The following is an 18,679-nucleotide window of genomic DNA, read 5'->3' as shown; positions in this document are numbered from 1 at the left end:
GGCCGTGGAGGAGGCCAGGCTCAGGGCTGGAGGGAGGCCGTGGAGGAGGAGGCCGGGGAGGAGGAGGCCGTGGAGGAGGAGGCCGGGCCGGCTGGAGGCCTGGGCGGGGCGGCGCGGGCGCGGGCGCGGGACCCGGGCGCGCTCCCGGGCGCGGCTTGGCGCAAGGGCCGCGGCGGCTCTGCCGGGTCGCGGGACGGGGCTCGGGCGGCGGCCGGGAGGCCTGGGGCGGGCGGGCGGACGGACGGACGGACGCGGGCCCGCCATGGCCGCGTCTCCGGGCTCGGGCGGCGCCAACCCGCGGAAGTTCAGCGAGAAGATCGCGCTGCACACGCAGCGCCAGGCCGAGGAGACGCGGGCCTTCGAGCAGCTCATGACCGACCTCACCCTGTCGCGGGTGAGGCCCGGGGACGCGGGGACGCGGGGAGGGGGACATCGGCGACCCCGTGCCGGGCTCGGGGCCCCCGGGGTCCAGGGCGGCCGCGCAGCGTCCGTGTCACCGCGAGGAGCCGGGGTCACCTGGGCAGGGGACGCAGCGTCCGCGGGGCCAGGCCGGGGGACCCGGGAGCTGACCTTCAAGGGCCACGGGGGGAGCCTGGAGGAGCCCCGAGACCCTGTCCCCTGTCCCCTGCTCGTTTTTCGGCCACCATAGCGTTTGGGGAAAAGCTTGAAGGAGCTGCGGGGTTTCTTAGCTGGCGGATTTGCGTCTGGAATCCAAACGCTCTGATTTGTGAATTAAAAGTTGGAGACTTGGGGCCCCGACCCTGGCTCCTGGGGGACAGCCAGGCCCAGCGGGTGGCGGCGGCCCCTCGGTGGACAGTGACCCCCAGGGAGGTCTCAGGGTGACGGGGAAGGGAGTGCCCTGTGCCCGGCTTCCAGGACACAGAGCTGGTCCCCAGCCGGCCACCGCTGACATCCTCACCTCCAGCCTGGCTTCCGTCGCTGGGTCCCCTCTGCCTTGGTTCCAGGTTCCACCGAGGCACGTGGAGAAGAGTGGGCGGTGAGGCCCGGGAGCAGGGCCAGGCTGCCTGGGGTGCCCAAGTTGCATGCTTTTATGTACAAATGGCTGTGCCACAAGTGTCTGTCTGTCTACCGAGTTCATCCAGTGTCCCAATGCAAGAATCCCTTTAAAAGGTCCCTTGAGGTGAGGTCAGCAGTAATGTACAGACTTTATTATTTTTGGGGTCAGGATCCCGCTCTGTAGCCCAGGTTGGTCTTGAACTCGTGATCCTTCTGCCTCAGCCTTGTGAGTGCTGGGATTGCAGGTGTGCACCCCACACCTGCTCAGATGCTTGCGCTCACTTAGTTTGACCGTATGACTCAAGTGTGCTCAAATGTACACTTGCAGACCAAGTCCTCTCTGATAGCTGTGTTACAGCCACAAATCAAAACACTAGAAGCAAACTTGATCAGAGTTACAAATGCAGCAGACCAGATCAGCCTCAGCGTGACAAACGTGATTTTGCTGAACCTGATCGAGGCTGATCGGCTGTGGCTGGAGGGGTAGCTGGGGTCACTGCTTTATCCAGATTGCGATAAGAGAGGTCCGGGTGACTGTTTTCTCCTTGGCGAGGCACAGGCAGCATAAGGCTGGTCGGCTCTGCTGGGACCAGAAACACAAATGATAGCGTTGACTTTGCCTACTAATATTGGATTATTTAAAAATTTTGAGGGTTATTTTCATAAAGAAATTAAAAAATCGAAACATTTCCCAGGGAGATCTTATTTGTCTGTAAACCTCCAGGGACCAGAGATCCCAACCAAGAGAACTTTCCAGTTCATAATTGGAAAATGGACACTGGTCTTTGGACTTCCCATTGCTAGCTCTTGTGGCCATGCCAGCCGATGATGTGGTCTTATTAGTTGGTTAGGAATTATTTAAGTGAGCCTGCCAGGTGCCAGTGGCTCATGCCTGTAATCCCAGCTACTTAGGAGGCAGAGATCAGGAGGATCGAGGTTCAAAGCCAGCCTGAGCAAATAGCTTGTGAGGCCCTATCTCGAAAAAACCCAACACCGAAAAGGGCTGGTGGAGTGACTCAAGTGGTAGAGTGCTTCCTAGCAAGAGTGAGGCCCAAGTTCAAACCCCAGTATCGCCAAAAACCAAACAAATAAAAACTTAGAGAGTTTGTGGTGTGTGCCAGAGGGTAGTGAGCAAGCAAAGCAGTGTCCTGGTGGGTTTTAGGGTCCAGTGGGGAAGACACTTTGATGAGTGTCGTCCAAAGGGACATGGATGGAGCTCTGTGCACTATGGCAGGGGAGCCCTCACCGCTCTGGTGGCCTAAAGGGGGAGACATTTGGGGTGCATGCGTTGGGGGAGGGAGTGTGGTTCAGCAGGGGAATGAGGAGGGGGCTCAAAGGGATCAGGTTGTGGGATGGCATTTGGAGCTTGAGCCTAAGGACAATAGGAGGCCATCGAGGAGGCTGAACCCCCAGGGCCACCATCAGGAGTGGGCCATGGAGAAGCCTGTTGGAGACTGTGTTGGTGGCACCTACGAGGGCGGTGGCGAGAAGTCAGGTGAGCAGGCTGGTGCTCTGATGGCGAGAGAAGCAGCTTCTGCGAAAGTCTGAGAAGATGAGGCAGGGAGGCCTGGGGACACCCAGCCTCGTGTCTGTCCTCCGTTGATGTTGTTGAATGTGGCCCGGGCTCCGAAGGGAAGGCTGCGTTAGCACACAGACTCCAGAACCACCACCAGCAGGACGCCGGGCCTCCCAAGAGCGTTTATAGAGCACGTTGGGCAGACGGTGGCCCACAGCCTGTTTTTGTCCCTCTGACTGTTTTTGGTTTTGTCTTTTTGGCTATGAGTATTGGGATCTTATGTTAAAACCTGGAGTCTGACTTTTGAAAAGTGAGATTTCAGCAACCCTCATCCCCCAATACCCCATTCTGCCTGGCAGCAGTTAGATAGGGACTGTCTTTAATTTGCCACAGTCCCCACCACTCCCAATGGCTTTCCCCACAGTGATTCTTATCTATCTTCCCTACTTGGCAGCTCTGGGCATGTGAGTTTCTACCCTGCCACGAGTGAGACATGAGGAAGGCCTAAGAGAATGTAAGCGGGGCAGTGGTGGAGGAACCAGCAAAGACTGAAGAGCCCCTGAGAGCCAGGAGAGAAGTCAGGGGATTATTGGGACCGGCCCAGCCCAAAGCTGCTGGCCTGGCCTGACATTAGTTGTGTCCTTTGTTCTACTCCTGTGGAGGTCACAGGTCACAGGTGACTGTGGTATGAAGTCTGTGCACGCAGGACGCTGGGTGGGAGGTCGCTTGTAAGGGGTGGATGCAGGAGATGGAGAAGACGGTTGGAAATTCGTTCAAGACGTTTGGCTGTGAAGGAAAACGTGTGTTGCGCGATCACAGGTGACACCGCGCGTCAGGCTGGAGTGCTGTTTTGGCTGGAACAGTTGGGAAAGCCCTGTGTTTTCATGTTTAGAAAATAAACAAAAATGGATATGAGGAATGGCCAGGCCCCCGAGAGGAAAGTAACAAGAGCAGCCCAGCAGGGTTAGGTTTGGGCCTGCGTGGTGGCTCACACCTGTCATCCCAGCCGCTCAGGAGGCGGAAATAGGAGGATTGCAGTTTGAGGCCAATCAGCAAAAAGTCCTAGAGACCCATCTCAACCAATAAAAACCGGGCATGGTGGCCCGTGTCTGTCATCCTAGCCAGGTGGGAGACAGAAGCAGGAGGATCTCCATCTGAGGCCGGCCTGGGACAAAAAATGTGAGACCAAATCCAAAAATGTAACTAAGCCAGAATGGGCTGGGGGAGTGGCTCGAGTGGCAGTGCACTTGTCTAGCAAGCTCAAGGTCCTGAGTTCAAACCCCAGTACCATTAGCCAATCAACAAACAACAAAATTGGGCTTGGTCTAAGTATTGAGGGATCTTCCCTGGCCAGGCCTTTTATGCACGCTGTCTCATCTTTAAAAATAGCCCTGTGGTCCACGTGCCTGGAATCTCCCTCGGTCTGTGGATAACTGACTGAGGTAAACTGAGGCTTAGAGAGGTATGGTTACGTGGCTGTAAGTGGCAGAGCTGGAGTGTGAATTTGGCGGTCACACTGGATGCCTGTACACTCAAATACCTTTTCCCCAGTGGGGTCATCCACTTGTATCAGCAGGATTTCCTGAAGTGACTTTTCTGTCCCTATTGAATTGACACGGCAATGGTACTTTTGTGAAAACTCAGTCGGCCATGTGTGTGCGGTTCTATTTCCGGACTCTCCTTTACGTGTCATTGAGGTGTAGCACTCTCTACCCCAGCCCGCCCCACTCCCAGTGCCGGGCGTTGGACCCAGGGCCCCTGCACACTAGGCAAGGGCGCCCCAGTCCCAGATCACCTCTCTTGACGACAGCACGCTGGATCGTAGCTTTTTGATAAAGTCTTGGAATCAGTTAGCCTAAGTCCTCCAACTTAGCTGTTTTTAGATTTTTTTTTTTTTTTTTTGGTGGCACTGGGGTTTGAACTCAGGACCTCTTGCTTGCTACGCAGGCGTTCTACCACGTAATCCACTCCACCAGTCCCAAGCTAGTTGTTTTTAGAGATCACTTTGGCTACGCTAGGTCATTTGCACATTCATAAATTTAAGAATTATCTGTATAAAAAGCAGCTGGGTTTGTTTTTGTTTTTGTTTTCGTTGGGTGGCGGAGATTGAACCCAGGCCCCCCGCTGGGGTTTTGCTTGGAATCGTGTTAACTATGGTGAGACATTTTTCCAAGAAGGAATTAGTGAGGTTGCTATCTTGTTTTATAGGAAGCGTGAGAGGAAATGCCAGTGCAGTGACAGGCTGAGGCAGATGAGAAGAATGAGTGGAGGAGCCAGGAGTGAAATGATAAACCCTAGATTATCCTGGGCCATACCGGGGGAGCAAGCGGGCAGAGCGAGGACTTGGGCAAACAGGGAACCCAGGCCCTGTGCAAGGGGCCAGCCGTTTCCCAGCTGCATCCAGTACAGAGTCATCTGGCCTCTCAATCGAGAGAGGTTACAAACCTCGGTTTTTCTGCAGCCTCCTCATTTTTAAAATTGGGCTTGGAAGCGTCGAATGAGTCAGAACCTTCTCGAGGCTGCCAGTGTGTGACCTCTGCCTTGGTTCCACCGCTTGTCGGTCCTCAGTTTCATTTGTAAACATGAGGACGTTGAAGAAAGTCTCAAGTTTCTTTCTAGCTCAGTGATTCTCAGTTTCAGAAGAGGAACATCCCGAAGTAGCCGGAAGGTTTGGGGGCGGCTGAGAGCACCCTCAGCCACGCTCGCTAGAGAAGTTGGCCAGGGCGTCACGTTTCACCGCCGTTCCCGGCCTCTTCTGTCGGAGTCCTCGTGCCATTTTGTGAAGGAGGCACCAGGGTGCAAAGACGGTCTTCTGACCCCAGGTCCGGGGTTGGCTTCTCAAGGCTCCAGAACAGGCCCCGGGAGGGACAGCAGGCATGGGCACCTGGCGAGGCCCCGGCCCGGGGCGGTTTGGACTGAGCTTGCTGGAAGTGTCAAGGCTTTTGGGTGAGGGCTGAAGCCCGGCAGGGACGTTTTGGCTCTGAGTGAGCTTGTGCCTGGCCCGCAGCCGACCGACGGCTAAGTCCTGTGTAAGCGAACAGGCGGGTCGGTGGACTCTGACGAAGAGTCCAAGGCTGTCCTTCAGCTCGAGGCAGTTGAGAATTTCATTTAAGATTTTTGGAAAACTGAGACTTTCCTGGAACTCAGCTCCCTGGAGGAAAAAGCTGTGTTCTTCTCCTAACTGGGATCTGGCTTGATTCCTATATTCTAACAGTTGCCTTGTGTAGTTGTTTTTGGTTTTGGTGGCCCCGGGGTTTGAACTCAGGGCCTCAGGCTTGCTAGGTAGGTGCTTTACCCCTTGAGCCATTCGCCAGCCCTAGAATGTGTAAGAAATCAAATACCATGGGTAGAAAGAGGTAAAGACACCAGAGGGCTTTGTGTGCCTTTGAACTTTCCAAGCAGATACAAGGCCTTCTCCTTTGGGCGCACGTGTTGAGTGGGGTGGCGGCGGTAACGGGTGGCGTTTCATTTTCTTCATCTGTTTCGTAAGAACATTTTCGTAGTAAATAGAAAAGATCAGAGAACCTCAAAGGGTGAGCTGGGCACTGGGTTGAACACTGAGGGTGACACAGAGGAAGGGAGGATGGCAGAGAGAGGAGCATGGGGTGGAGCAGGAGCGCCTGTCACGGGACTTCTGGAAGTCTGAGTCTGGGACCCAGGCCAATGCAGTTCCAGTCTGGTTGTGGGGACAGTTAGGGACAGAGTGCGCGGAGCATCCGAGGACGGTACCTGGTCCGTCCTGGGCTCAGAGCTGGTAGCTTTCGTCACCAGTGTGAGACAAAGACAGCGATGCAAGGATGAGGGCCTGCCTCAGGGTGCTCACCCATGACTCCCTTCTTCCCCGGGTGAGTCGTAAGTGCCAAGGGCTATGCGAGCTGACTTTTTATTTCAGAAACACAGCTCGTAAAGACCAGACTGCACTGGGGTTTTAAGAACTGTGACCGTGCTGGAGGAGTGGCTCAAGTGGTAGAGCACCTGCTTAGCAAGTGTGAGGCCCTGAGTTCAAACCCCAGTAAACCTGCCCCCCCCCAAAAAAAAAGAACTGTGAGTAGTTTACTACCTTTTGGAGAATGAAGTGAGGAAGAACTTACAGAATAAAGACTTATTAGACCAGTGCAGACCATTTTATACCTGCTGACTTGGCTTTCTTCAAAAAAGCCTGCCGCCAGAGGGTTAGCAGTCACTCTTTATAACGAGTTCTAAGGAAGTAACTTGTAAGAAGAAATATTATGTAGTCATGAAAATTGATTGTGTAGAGCTGGGAGGGGCGGGGGGACGACACTCAAATCCGTAACCCCAGCCACTTGGGAGGTAGAGGTCAGAAGTGATGCCGTTTGAGGCCATCTGGGCAACAAACAACCTGGACTTGGGGGTACATCTGTCATCCCAGTGACACCCGTGAGGAGGGGGATCAGGTTCCAAGGACAGCCCCAGGGCAAAACTTCAAGCCCCTATCCAAAAAACACCTAACGAAAAAAGGACTAGGGGCGTGGCTCAAGTGGTACCCTGAGTTCAAACTTCAGTACCACCACCACCAAAAGAAAAAGCTTATGCAATTGCACGGAAAGTCTCCTGACGTGAGCAAGCAGGGTGCCTGTGCAGCCTGGGTCAGCGTGCCAGACAACAGTGAGTGCTTTTGGGTCACAGCGAGGAGCTTCACGCTTGCAAAGCAGGCACTCCATGGCTTGAGCTGCACCTCCAGTCCATTTTGCTCTGGCTGTTTTGGAGATGGGGTCTTGTGAAGTATTTGCCTGGACTGGCCTCAAACCTCAATCCTCCCTATCTCAGCCTCCCAAGTGGCTAGGATTACAGGTGTGAGCCACAGGCACCCAGCTAAGAAATTCTTTTTCTTTTTTGCGGGGGCAGTGCTGGGGCTTGAACTCAGGATGACTTCACGCTTGCTAGCCAGGCCACTCTGCCCGCCCTGTTGTTGAAGATTGCGCCTGTGGGCCTGCACACACTCAGAGGCCTTGCCTCTCTCTTGCACACACTCATGTGCCTTACTGTGTGGCACATGGGGACATTTAGAACGTAGCTGAGATCGTTCCAAAAATACAGGTGGTCGAACCCAGGAAGGCCCGGAAGGCGAAGGCTGATGGCTTAGGTGGAGAAGGTGTGAAAGGCCGGCTTCGGTCCTGAGCCCCGCACTGCAGAGGCCACGCGCTGACGCCTCTCAGGCCTCTGCTGTCTCTGAATGTCTTCACGTCGCTCTGCCTCCAGGTTCAGTTCCAGAAGCTGCAGCAGCTACGCCTCACCCAGTACCACGGAGGATCCCTGCCCAACGTGAGCCAGCTGCGGAGCAGTGCGCCCGAGTTCCAGGTACGCAGAGCGGGTGACAGTGGGCGATCACCCGCAAACACTGCACTCGGGGGGCGAGCTGGGCCTGGCGCCTCAGTCTTCCAGAGTCTGTCAGGAGTGTCCTCTTGCGTCTGTCCTCTAAAGCGTGCCATTTCACAAATGCTCCGAGCAGAACTGCAATGCGAGCCACATTCGAATCTGCCAGTAGTCACACGAAAAAGTAATCTTGGGCTGGGGCCTTGGCTCAAGCGGTAGAGCGCCTGCCAAGCAAGCGCAAAGCCCTGAGTTCAAGTCCCAGTACCACCACCACCAGATGGAGACTTGATCCCCATAGCATCTGAACAATTCCAGTAGTTCTTAACCCAGCCTGCCTGCCATGTCATCCGAGCACGCAGTCGTCCCGGAAAACCCGAGCTATTTGTCACCCTGTGCAGTGCTAGGTCGTTGAAGTCTGTGGTGTTTGCACTCCACTTCGTCCCCACCTGGACTAACCACAGCCTCCCAGCTCCTCGCCCTGGTGGGCAGCGCCGTGTCAGGCCGAGCCGCGGATCTGTCACCAGGGTGCGCGTGGCGATCCCCACGGCGGTGCCTGGCCCTGCTGTGGACATCTGAGCGGGACCTGCTTTGGCATTGTGTGTCATTTTAATTAAGTGCGTTACGACCGGGGTTAAAGTCGAGGTGTAAACTTGGAGCCGAGGCCTCACTTGGCTCCTTTGGTGCCTGTTTCAAGAGCGTGGTCTTCTTTCTCTGTTGTAGAAAGTGGGGTCACGGCTTGGACGGCATCTGACGTCCTTGGGGGGCATTTGGAGTCCGGGTTTGGAATGAGGGATTCTCAGCCGGTTAGGTCGATGCTTACATGCCCCAATCTGAACACCGCTGAGATCCGGGACACTGCGCTCCAAGCATTTTGGATCAGGACTGTCCGTCCGTCCTGCTTTTTCACTTTTCCCTCCTCCTTAGTCGGCGCTAGGAACGCGCAGCTCGAGGCCAGAGGCCCCGGCCCGCCCGGTGAACAACCTCACACTTACAGAGGCCTGAAGCCCTTACGCAAATCCCTCACGGGGGTCCCCTCCAGGCGGGGATGCCGTGGCAAATGACCAGAGATACCGTGTTGCCATCTGGTCCTCAGACCTCATTCGGTTGTCACCAAATGTCCAGTCCCTGTCCTGTAAAGCAAAAAGACCAAATTCAGAATGACCTACGAGTTATTGTCTGCCATCTCCTTCAGTCTGGAACAGTTTTGGGTCATTCATTCATTCATTCATTCATTAGTTTTGGCAGCACTGGGGTTTGAACTCAGGACCTCATGCTTGTACAGCAGGCGCTCTACCACTTGAGTCACTCCACCCACCTTTTTTTGTGAATTTTTTTTTTTTTTCTGAAATAGGGTCTCGAGAACTATTTGCTTGGTGCTGGCTTTGAACCACCATCCTCCTGATCTCTTCCTCCTGAGTAGCTGGGATTACAGGCGTGAGCCACCGGCAGCAAGTTTGACTAATTTCTTTTTGACATTAAAAATGATTTGTGATGTTGCGACCTTGCCCTTTTGCAGGTTACAGGCCGGCTATTTTGTAGAACGCCTCCTTTGGAGTTCTGTTTATTTTTTAATGCCCCTGGTGCCGGGGATGGAGCCAGGGCTTCGTGCACGCTGGGCAGTGCCCTTCCCCTGAGCTCCTCCCTGGCCCCCCGGCCGGCCTCTCACCATGATCACGTTCAAATAACCTGTCATCGGCAGGAATCGCAGAGTGACGTGTGTCCTGTCGGTAGGCGTGTGATCTTCATTTGTCCTTTTGGTGAGAATCTGCTGCTTTTACCGCTAAGGTGGCTCCCGTGTGATGAAGACGCATGAAAGGAGGAGGTGACTTATCCCGGTCTTCGTTAAACTTGCAGTCCACGTGTACTCATCTCTCCATGGCTTTCTGGTTGCCTGCCTTGTCCAGCGGCTGTGACCTACAGCTGTGACTTTAATTTCCAAGCTCACATAATCCCTCGAGGGCCAGCAGAAGGCCTCTCCCAACGAGGAACATTCTAGCTGGGCACCCGCGCTCACGCCTGTAATCCTAGCTACTTGGGAAGCAGAGATCAGGAGGATCGCGGTTCAAAGCCAGCCTGGGCAGATAGTTTGCAAGACCCTATCTAGAAAAACCCATCACATAAAAGGGCTGGCGGAGTGGCTCAGGGTGAAGGCCCTGGGTTCAAGCCCCAGTACCGCACACACACGCACGAAAGACACACTCTTGACAAACTGATGTAAGAAGGGGATCCCAGAGCCCAGAATTTTTGGAGGTAATCGTTTTTGAGGTATCATTTTGCATATTTAATTTACCTTGTTTTAGGTATACAGCTCCAGGCCATACAGCCACTGCCACAATCGATGCACAGATCCATTCCGTCAGCCCAAAGTGTCCCCGTCCCTCCAGCCCACCTGGCCGCTGGCCACGCCTGTCCTGAGTGCTGTGGACTCAGAGGACGTGACCTGCAGTTCCCCGGTCGCTTGCTGCCGCATTTGAGGCTCCTCCGAGTTGCGGCCTGTGCTCGTTGCCTGTGGCCGCCGGCGCAGACTTGGTGACTTCGGCAGAAATTGTCTCACAGTTCTGAGTCCAAAGTCTGAAACCAAGGTGGCAGCGGGGCCACGCTGGGCTCCGAGCTCCGCGCTCGGGCGCCACCTTCGCCTCTGCCTGGTGTCCTTTGGTCCTGGCAGTCCTGTTTGTAGCCTGGTCACTCCACTCGGGGCCTCTGTTGTCACGTGAGCTTTTGTGTCTCGCTCTCCCTTCTCTCTTGCAGAGACAGAGCCCTTGGCTGCGGGCCCCGCCCATCTAACTTGGTGACACTGCAAAGGTTCTGTTCTCAGGACTTCACATCCCGTCTGGTGGCTGTCACCCCGCCCACCCGGCGCTCTGATCCTCCTTCCTTTTTGTCCTACAGAAGGATGTCTAGCCTTTGTTTCTGACGTATGTAATTTGTTCCCCGCTCGTCACCTGCTGCCACTGCGCTGTTTGCGACTCCGAGTCCAGTGAACGGTGGCCGTGTGCACATTTGCACCGTCCTTGCGCGAGGGCTAGGAGTGGATTGCTGGATCGTGGCTAAGTGGATGTTTAAATTGCAGTGCTGGGCGTTGAACCCAGGGCTTTGGACGTGCCAGGCAAGCCCTCTACCACAGAGCCACGTCCCGGGCCCCTCAACTTGGTAAGACATGCCGCTGTGGTTTGCAAAGTGACTGTTGTTTTACACTGTCACTATCCAGGGTCTTTAGGTAACCGTGTCTTTTGTAGCGCTTGCTGTTTCAGGCTTTTAAAAGAATCTCGCTTAGAACAATAGGTGACATAAAATTAACGACGCCAGCTGTTCTAAACTGTTACGTGCGGTGGCATTGGCCCATCTGTGTTACTGCGCACGCAGTCTCCGGGTAAGAACCTTCCAGACCTGGACCCCTGCGGTTTGCCTCGCCTTCTGTCTCTGAATCTGGCTGCCCTCGGCGCCCGGGTTTCGGAACGCACTGTCGTTTGTTGCATCATGGCCTCAACTTCCATCCACAGTGCAGCATGTGACGGGATTTCCTTCCTTTGTAGGGTTGGATAATATTCCACTGGGCGGGGTACCGGGTGTTTACCCGTCCGTCCGCGGGTGGACACGCGCGTTGCTGTGTGAACACGGTGTGTGCAGCTCTGTTTCAGGCACACACCGAGAAGGGGGTCATTTGCAGGCTCCTATGGCAGCTGTGCCAGCAGCTCCGTTTCACGTCCACACCCACGGTGCACACGGTTCCAGCTTCTGCCCACCCTGGCGCACGCTCCCTGCTTTATTTACTCTTGCAGAAGCAGCCATGTGTGGGGCGGTGTCCTCGACCAGTCATGTCTTGTCACGGCTTTAATTTGCATTTTCCTTTGCAGTTGCCGTTCTTATATCTTTTTGATAAAGTGTTCAAATCATTTCTCATTTTTAAATTGAGTTATTTTCTTACTATTGAGATGTGAGAGGTTTTTTAAAAATATATTTTAGATACCAGGTTTTTGTTGTTGTTTTTTGCAGTACTGGGATTTGAACTCAGGGCCTTCACCTTGAGCCACTCCACCAGGCCCTTTTTGCGATGGGTTTTTTCAAGATAGGGTGTCATGAATGATTTGCTGGAGACTGGCTTTGAACCATGATCCTCCTGATCTCTGCCTGCTGAGTAGCTGGGATTACAGGAGTGAGCCTCCAATCCCTGCTAGGTACTTTTTTATCAGATAAGTATTTTTGCAAATATTTTTCCTAGTTATGGCCTGGTTTTCCATTTTCTGTCTCTTTTTTATTTTGATGTTTTTCAGACAGGGTCTCAACTATATGAGCCTCAAATTCTCTATCCTCCTGCCTCAGCCTCCTGAGTCCTGGAATTACAGGTGTGCACCACCATGCCTGCCTATGTTTCTTACTTTCTTTCTTTCTCTTTGCAGTATTGCTGTTTGAACTCGGGGTCTAAGCCTTGCTTGGCAAGTGCTCTGCCACTTGAGCTGTACACCCAGCTATTTTTGCTTTAGTTAGTTTTTCAGATGGGGGTCCACCTTTGTCTGGGCTGGCCTCCCTGAGTAGCTGAGATTATAGGTACACACCTCCACATCTGGCTGGTTTTTTTTTTCATTTTCTTATCGGTGTGTCCATGAGCACAAGTTTTACGTTTTGATAAAGTACAGCTTGTAAATTTTGTTCTTTTGAGATTTGTGCTTTTGTGTCTGTCTCATCTAAGAATTCTTTGCCTAACTCACACGGATTTTCTTTCTCTTGTGCCATCTTCTAGAAGGTTTCCAGTTTTGGGATTTACATGTGGGTGACAGGAGTTAGATTTTTTTTGTCATACAGAGTGTGGGTTTGGGTCCTACTTTTCTTTTGCTTGGGGATGCTGACTTGTTCGGCACCACTTGTGGAAATGACTTTTCTTTTCTTATGGAGTTGCTTTCACACCTTTGTTGGAAATCGGTTGCCCGTGTAAGTGGCTCCATTTCTGGATTCTTCAGTTCCGTGCCTGGTCCACCATTTTGCTGCTACTGCATGTTTGATCACAGAACCTTATTCTAGGAAGACTTGGAGTCAGGTAGTGAAAGTCCTCCATCCTTGTTCCTTTCCAAGTGTTGCTGTGCCGTTTAGTTGCTTTGCTTGCCCATGAAATCTTTTCTACAAAAAGGCTCGCAGTGAAGGTGTAGACAGGCTGGGAGAAGTGCGGCATTTTTTTTTTTTTTTTTTTTTTTTAGTACTGGGGTTTGAACTCGGGGTCTACATCTTGAGCCACTCCACCCATCCTCTTTTGGGATGAGTTTTTTCAAGATAGGGTCTCAAACTATTTTCGAAGACTGACTTTTAACTGCGATCCTCCTGATCGCTGCCTCCTGAGTAGCTGGGATTACAGGTGTGAGCCACGGCGCCCGGCAGAAGTGACACCTTAATAATAGAGTCTTCAGTCTTGAACATGGTTCCTATTCTGAACACCCTAGAGAAACAGATTTTTTTTACTGGTGGTTCTGGGGTTTGAACTCAGGGCTTGGCGCTAGTAGGCAGGTACTCTACTATTTGAGCCATGTGTCCTGTGAACACAGATTTTGATGCACGTTAAGTTGCTTGTTGTCGTTTTCTTAAACACAATACTTCTCTTTCTATGTTTCTTCCTTACTACATGAATTTTAGTCGGCGAAGTCACACGTGTGTATTTGTGACATACGGCATCTTGGCGTGTGTATACGCGTGGAGTGACTGACGGTGTCGAGCCGGTTAACACTCTTACCTTGCGTGGTGAGAGCCACTGTAGACGTTTTCCAATGCGCGGTGCGTCGTCGTCACTGTGGTCACTACGGTCACATGAACTTGTTCCTCCTGACCACTCCTTTTAGGATTTTTTGTTTATTGTTGTTTTTTGGATTTTTTAGTTCAAATCCCCTCCAGCGCTGGGATTTGAACTCAGGGCCTGGTACTTGCTAGGCACCACTTGAGCTGTGCATCCAGCCCAGTTTTGGATTTTTTTTGTTTTTGAGACAGGTCTTGCTATGTAACCCAGGCTGAGCTGGACCTCTGTGTCCTCCTGCCCCAGTCTCCCAAGTGCTGGGATTACAGGTGCACCACCAGCGTGGCCACGCCTGCCGTCTTACTTGAATCTTGGCATAACAGTGGCTGGAAATCGAGGTACTGTTTTAATAGGGTGAAAGGTGACCTCCGTCCAGCAGAGGACCTGAAAGTGCATTCTTTCCTCTAACCCGCTGGGCCCCGCACAGAGAGCCTGGATTTGTCAGACTGTGCACAAAGTGAGCTTGGCAGGTGGTCATTCTTGGCAAGAGGCAGTCACGGGTGGTCGGGGTCACGGTCCTCATGTCTCTGGGCCCTGGCCCGTGGACACTGGGAGCAAGGAGTGGGCGTTACCTTCTCTGAGGGCTGGGGCTGGCCTTTTTGGTTGCAGGAAGGACAGTCCTCCACTAGCATGTCCCCACCTGAGGCATGGCGACGGCTCCTGTTGGCTGTGGGTTCCGGTTGCCGGGCAGCCACGGAGGGAGGCACGGTGGCTTCTTCCGCACAGGTACCGGGCGTAACTTCGGCGTGTCACCGCTTCCTGTAGCACGCCTCTTCCTTTCGAATTAGGTCGGCCAGCTGCGGCTGCACGTCTGCCATTTTACTTCTGCATTTTACCAGATCGCAGCTTCTGTTTCTGCCGAGGGCTTTGTAAGTTCTCACCGCTTTGGGGAACAGGCTGGTGGCCAAGGAGAGATCACTGGTCGCAATGGAAGGTGGCCGATCAGGGTGACTTTCCTGAGGAGGCCACCGGCGAGACACGTGGGTATGATGAAGCCACAGTTTGCTTAGCAAGTGAATTAAAGAGCCGGGACTTAAAGGTCGATCTTGTTTTTTGCTTTGTTGTTGTTGTTGTTTTTTGTTGTTGAGTCTCCCTGTAGAGCCCGGGCTAGCCTCGAACTCTTCTTCCTCTTCTGCCTCCTGAGCACCGGGATTACAGGCATGAACCACCACACCCGGAGAGATCAAGCGTTAGACTCCTAGCTCAGTCTCAGTGGATTTCCTTCACTGTTTCCTGTTACATTTTCACGAGGTTCTCCAAAGGCTGGCAAATGAAGTATCAATTAAATCCCATTAATTCAAACGAGGCATAAACGGCAGTGTTCATCCGAGAGTGAGGCGGTCGCTAACAGCCAGCATCACTGAGGTCGCCCTTTTGGGTTGGGGTGCGAACGTGGGAATTGTCGCAGCAGCATTTGACTTTTATGTGATGAAACGACCTTGCCACCGATTTCCCGAAGCAAAACCCTTCTCGAAAGTGACAGCACAACAGCGGCAGCGAGGGCGGACCAGAGTCACTGCAGAGCAGTCCTCCTCCAAGACGGAAGCTCAGCAGACCGGAGCGGCTCACGTGGGCACCTGCCCAGCAAGTCCAGGCCCCGAGTTCAAAGCCCGCTACCGCCAACAAAATGAAAAAGGAAGCGTATCTTCTTAGAAACTCATACGGTTTAAAATCGGCATTGTTTTCTGATTCTAAGTGTGGTAGTAGCTTATTACAGGTCTGTCTTTGTTCATTTTTTTTTGTGGTACTAGGACTGAAATCAGGACCTACACCTTGAGTTACTCCTCCAGCCCTTTTTTGTGATGGGTTTTCTCAAGATAGGGTCTCTTAAACTATCTGCCCAGTCTGGCTTTAAACCGAGATCCTCCTGATCTCTGCTTCCTGAGTAGCTGGGATTACAGGCGTGAGCCACTGCGCCCAGCCATCTTTGTTCGTATTTTGGCCTTTTCTTCTGTGATAAGCATTTTTTACGAGTCAGCACAGTTCTTTCACGGGGCACGGGTGCGTGTGTGCCTCCCTCCCCTCATAAGCCGAGTTGGTCTTTAAAGTGTTGTCCAGTCCCTACAGAACACACTGTCACTCGTCAGGACGTCTGCCAGCAGCCTTTGATATCCTTGTCCTCTGCCTTCCGTGCCGCCTGGCAGGCATGCTTGCACAGGGGATCTGGAGCACAGTGACATGAAGGTGCCACCGTGTGTTAGGTGGGAGACCTGTGCTTTGCTAACCCCTCAGGGCTCCCAGGTCCTCCTAGGGCCTGAAGTCTGGGAAAGCAGAGAGAAGCAGGAGGCAGGCTGAGTGTGTGCAGCCCAGGGAGCGTGGCGGATGCCACGGTGACGAAGTGAGCGGGTGACACGCTTGAGAGTGAAACGGAAGACCAGAGCCTCCTGACATTTCCAGGTGCACGAGGCCCCGTCCCTCCTGCCGAGTGTCCTCACGCACATCCTAGAAGTCTCAGCACCGTCTAAGGTGACCAGAGTGGCCGGAACTCCACAGTGCGGCTGCCAGGGCCTCGTGTGCAAAACAAATGCAGATCTTGGGAGGGTGACTGAGGAAAGTCAGTACTGCGGTGACAGAGTCAGCAACGTCTGGGACAGGAACCTTGCGCTCACGCTTTCTGCCTTTTTGGTGCTCTCCTCACCCTGTCCCCAAGTCCTGTGCCAGCTCATGTGACAAGCCACTGTGCCCTCTAAAGTCACATTGATCAGGGTTAAATACAGAGGCCAGCGTGTAGCTCAGTGGTAGAGCCCTGGCCTGGCTTGCGCGAGGCCCTGAGTTCAATCCCTAGCACCACAGGAAGAAGAAGGTTGTGTGCAGGGGGGGAGATGGGGAGGGAGAGAAAGGGGACAGAGAGAGACAGAGAAGAGGGGAGGGGCGCACCTTGGACAGAGCTGCCTGAGCAGCGAGCATCCAGCACCAGGTCACCTTCCCCTAAGATACAGTGCTTGAGGTCGTCCTCGCCCTCTCTTTTCTTCCCTTCCTCTGCCATCCCGGTCTCTGTGCCGAGCCGAGTAGCAACCTAATGGCGTTTCAGATCCGGCTCTTTTAGACTCCACTTAACTACTGTCAGGTGCGTGGCTGGCAGAAGGTCACACTGGAAACGTGCAGTGACTACACGGCTGCATGACAGGGCTCAGCCCCGTGCCATCGCACACTCAAACCAGGCAGCCATCCGAGAGAGCACGCTGACCCGTGAGGGCTTCCTGCCCTGCTCCACCTTCCTCTGAGAGAGAGTCTGTGACGTTTTCATTCCGAGGAAGGCCATTTGGGGAGGTGTCGAGTGCCCTCTCTGTACCCAGGCTCTGTACCCAGCGCAGGAATCGTGGATGATTGAGTCGGTCCCTCGGTCCCTCCAGGGAAAGACATTGCAAGCACGTTAGTTCTTGTGGCCACCCTCCGTTTCGTGTCCAGGTCGGAGGCCGGCCACCTGCATGCAGCCACTGCCACTCTGCTTTAAGACACCACTGGCCTCCGGGCATCAGGCTGTCCAGCGTCTCGGAGACCTCGGATGTTCTCTGACCTGTCCTTGGCCTCTGCTTCCTCAGTGCCCAGGACGAGGTGCGGTGTGACGAGAGGGTGAGCCTGGCGTCACGCTGGTGGCTTCACGCCTCTCTGATTATGCTTTTGGGCGTCTCTGAGTGTCTCCAAGCCTGTCGTCTTGTTTTCTTTTTGCTTTGGTCAGAGGGGATGATGAGCTCCAGGTGACAGAGACCCTGGGCGGCCCGGAGGCCTTGGCTCAGTGGTGTGCACAGAACTGCGTCCTCTGTTCCCAAGGTCACAAACCTTAGGCGACCCGCTCTTGGGTACAGCTGCTCCCTACCAGCCCCGACACGATGCTCTTTCATCCAGACACGAGTGGACAGAGCAAGCTGGGGCCGTGGCCTTGGGTTTCTGTGACATTTGGAAGGTCACACGTGGCAATCACTTTAGAATTCTTTGCACGGAAGAAGACTGCGATTCCTCGTATTACCTGTTCTGTCCGTGTCTTGTTTTCCGAGCCAGAGAATGACATTTTCTGACCTCGTCTCTGAATTCTGGGTAGAAGCCCACGGCCTCACAAACTGTACCCAGGGTGCGCCTGTGACCGCCTCTTCCCCGTGCTGGCTTTGCCCTTGGCCTGGCTTCCGCTGTCACTTGAGCAAAATGCTTCTCTCTTTGCCTAAAGGAAGAGTAAGAAGTGCACCAAGCTGGTGGTGACTTCATAGTTTTGGAATGTGTGTCTGTCCCAAAATAGGAACTGTGACCAAAACCGTGGTTGTCATATTTTTAATCCATATTCGAATTGGGATTCTCCCCCACCCCGTTCCTGTGTCCACCGTCGTGACTGCGGTAATCTGGAGGAAAGCCTGTGTTCGAAGTCACTGTCGGAGCATGAAAACGCCCCACATGGACTCGGGAACAGCTGTGTCCTGAGAACTTGAGCGACAGCGTTCGACCGCTGGGTCCCTGCCATTTTCCTCAGCCTTCCACGCCCTCCCCGCTGCTCGAGGCCCGCCACGGCCTGGCGACTCCCGGCCCCTGACGTCCACACCCCGTGTGCCTCAAAGACAGCTGTAGCTGTAGCCGTAGCTATGGTGGCAGCTGCCTGTAGTCTCGGCGGCTCCAAAAGCCGAGGCCGGAGGATTGCTTGAACCCAGGCGCTTGTCGCCAGCTTGACCTCGTCTCTTAAGGGAGAAAGGAAGAGGCCGAGTCTGTCCCTCACCTCACAGTCTTTACTCCAGGGCGTGGGGAGAGCTGGGAATCGCTCCTGAGCACGTCTTCTGTCGGATAAAACCAGCGGCTTATCTGAAAAGACATGCCACAAGGACTAAAGTGACAACACTCAAAGGAAAGCTGAACGGCAGAGCAGAGGCTGCCTGCTGTCATGGCCACTTTCTAGCTATTGGGCAAATCGCTTAGCCACTCTGTGCCTCAGTTTCCACCTGTGAAATGGGAATAGCAGTAATGCCACTGTCTTTGGCATTTGTGATTTGTTGTGGGTATAAATGAGTCATATGTCACACCCTTGAGAACAGCGCTCGGCACAAGGTAGGCAAGTTCGA

At 53.7% G+C, this 18,679-nt stretch overlaps 1 protein-coding gene across 7 annotated transcripts in view; it reads left to right on the top strand.

Moving 5' to 3' along the window:
- Nucleotides 1–200: 200 nt before the first annotated feature.
- Nucleotides 201–18,679, top strand: part of Crtc3 (CREB regulated transcription coactivator 3) — a 93,425-nt gene continuing 74,946 nt past the window's right edge. For 6 of the 7 annotated variants that reach the window (XM_074061969.1, XM_074061971.1, XM_074061968.1 and 3 more), the window contains exons 1-2: nucleotides 201–394; nucleotides 7,754–7,852. In XM_074061969.1, coding sequence (XP_073918070.1) covers nucleotides 263–394; nucleotides 7,754–7,852 — 231 coding nt within the window. In that variant the 5' untranslated portion in view covers nucleotides 201–262. The remainder of the gene's footprint in view (nucleotides 395–7,753; nucleotides 7,853–18,679) is intronic. The other variant, XM_074061970.1, reaches the window with a different exon arrangement.

This window comes from Castor canadensis, chromosome 19 (assembly GCF_047511655.1).
Source record: "Castor canadensis chromosome 19, mCasCan1.hap1v2, whole genome shotgun sequence".
NCBI lineage: Eukaryota > Metazoa > Chordata > Mammalia > Rodentia > Castoridae > Castor > Castor canadensis.
Note: the sequence above shows the minus strand (reverse complement) of the source record. Positions and strands in the feature narration are given on the sequence as shown.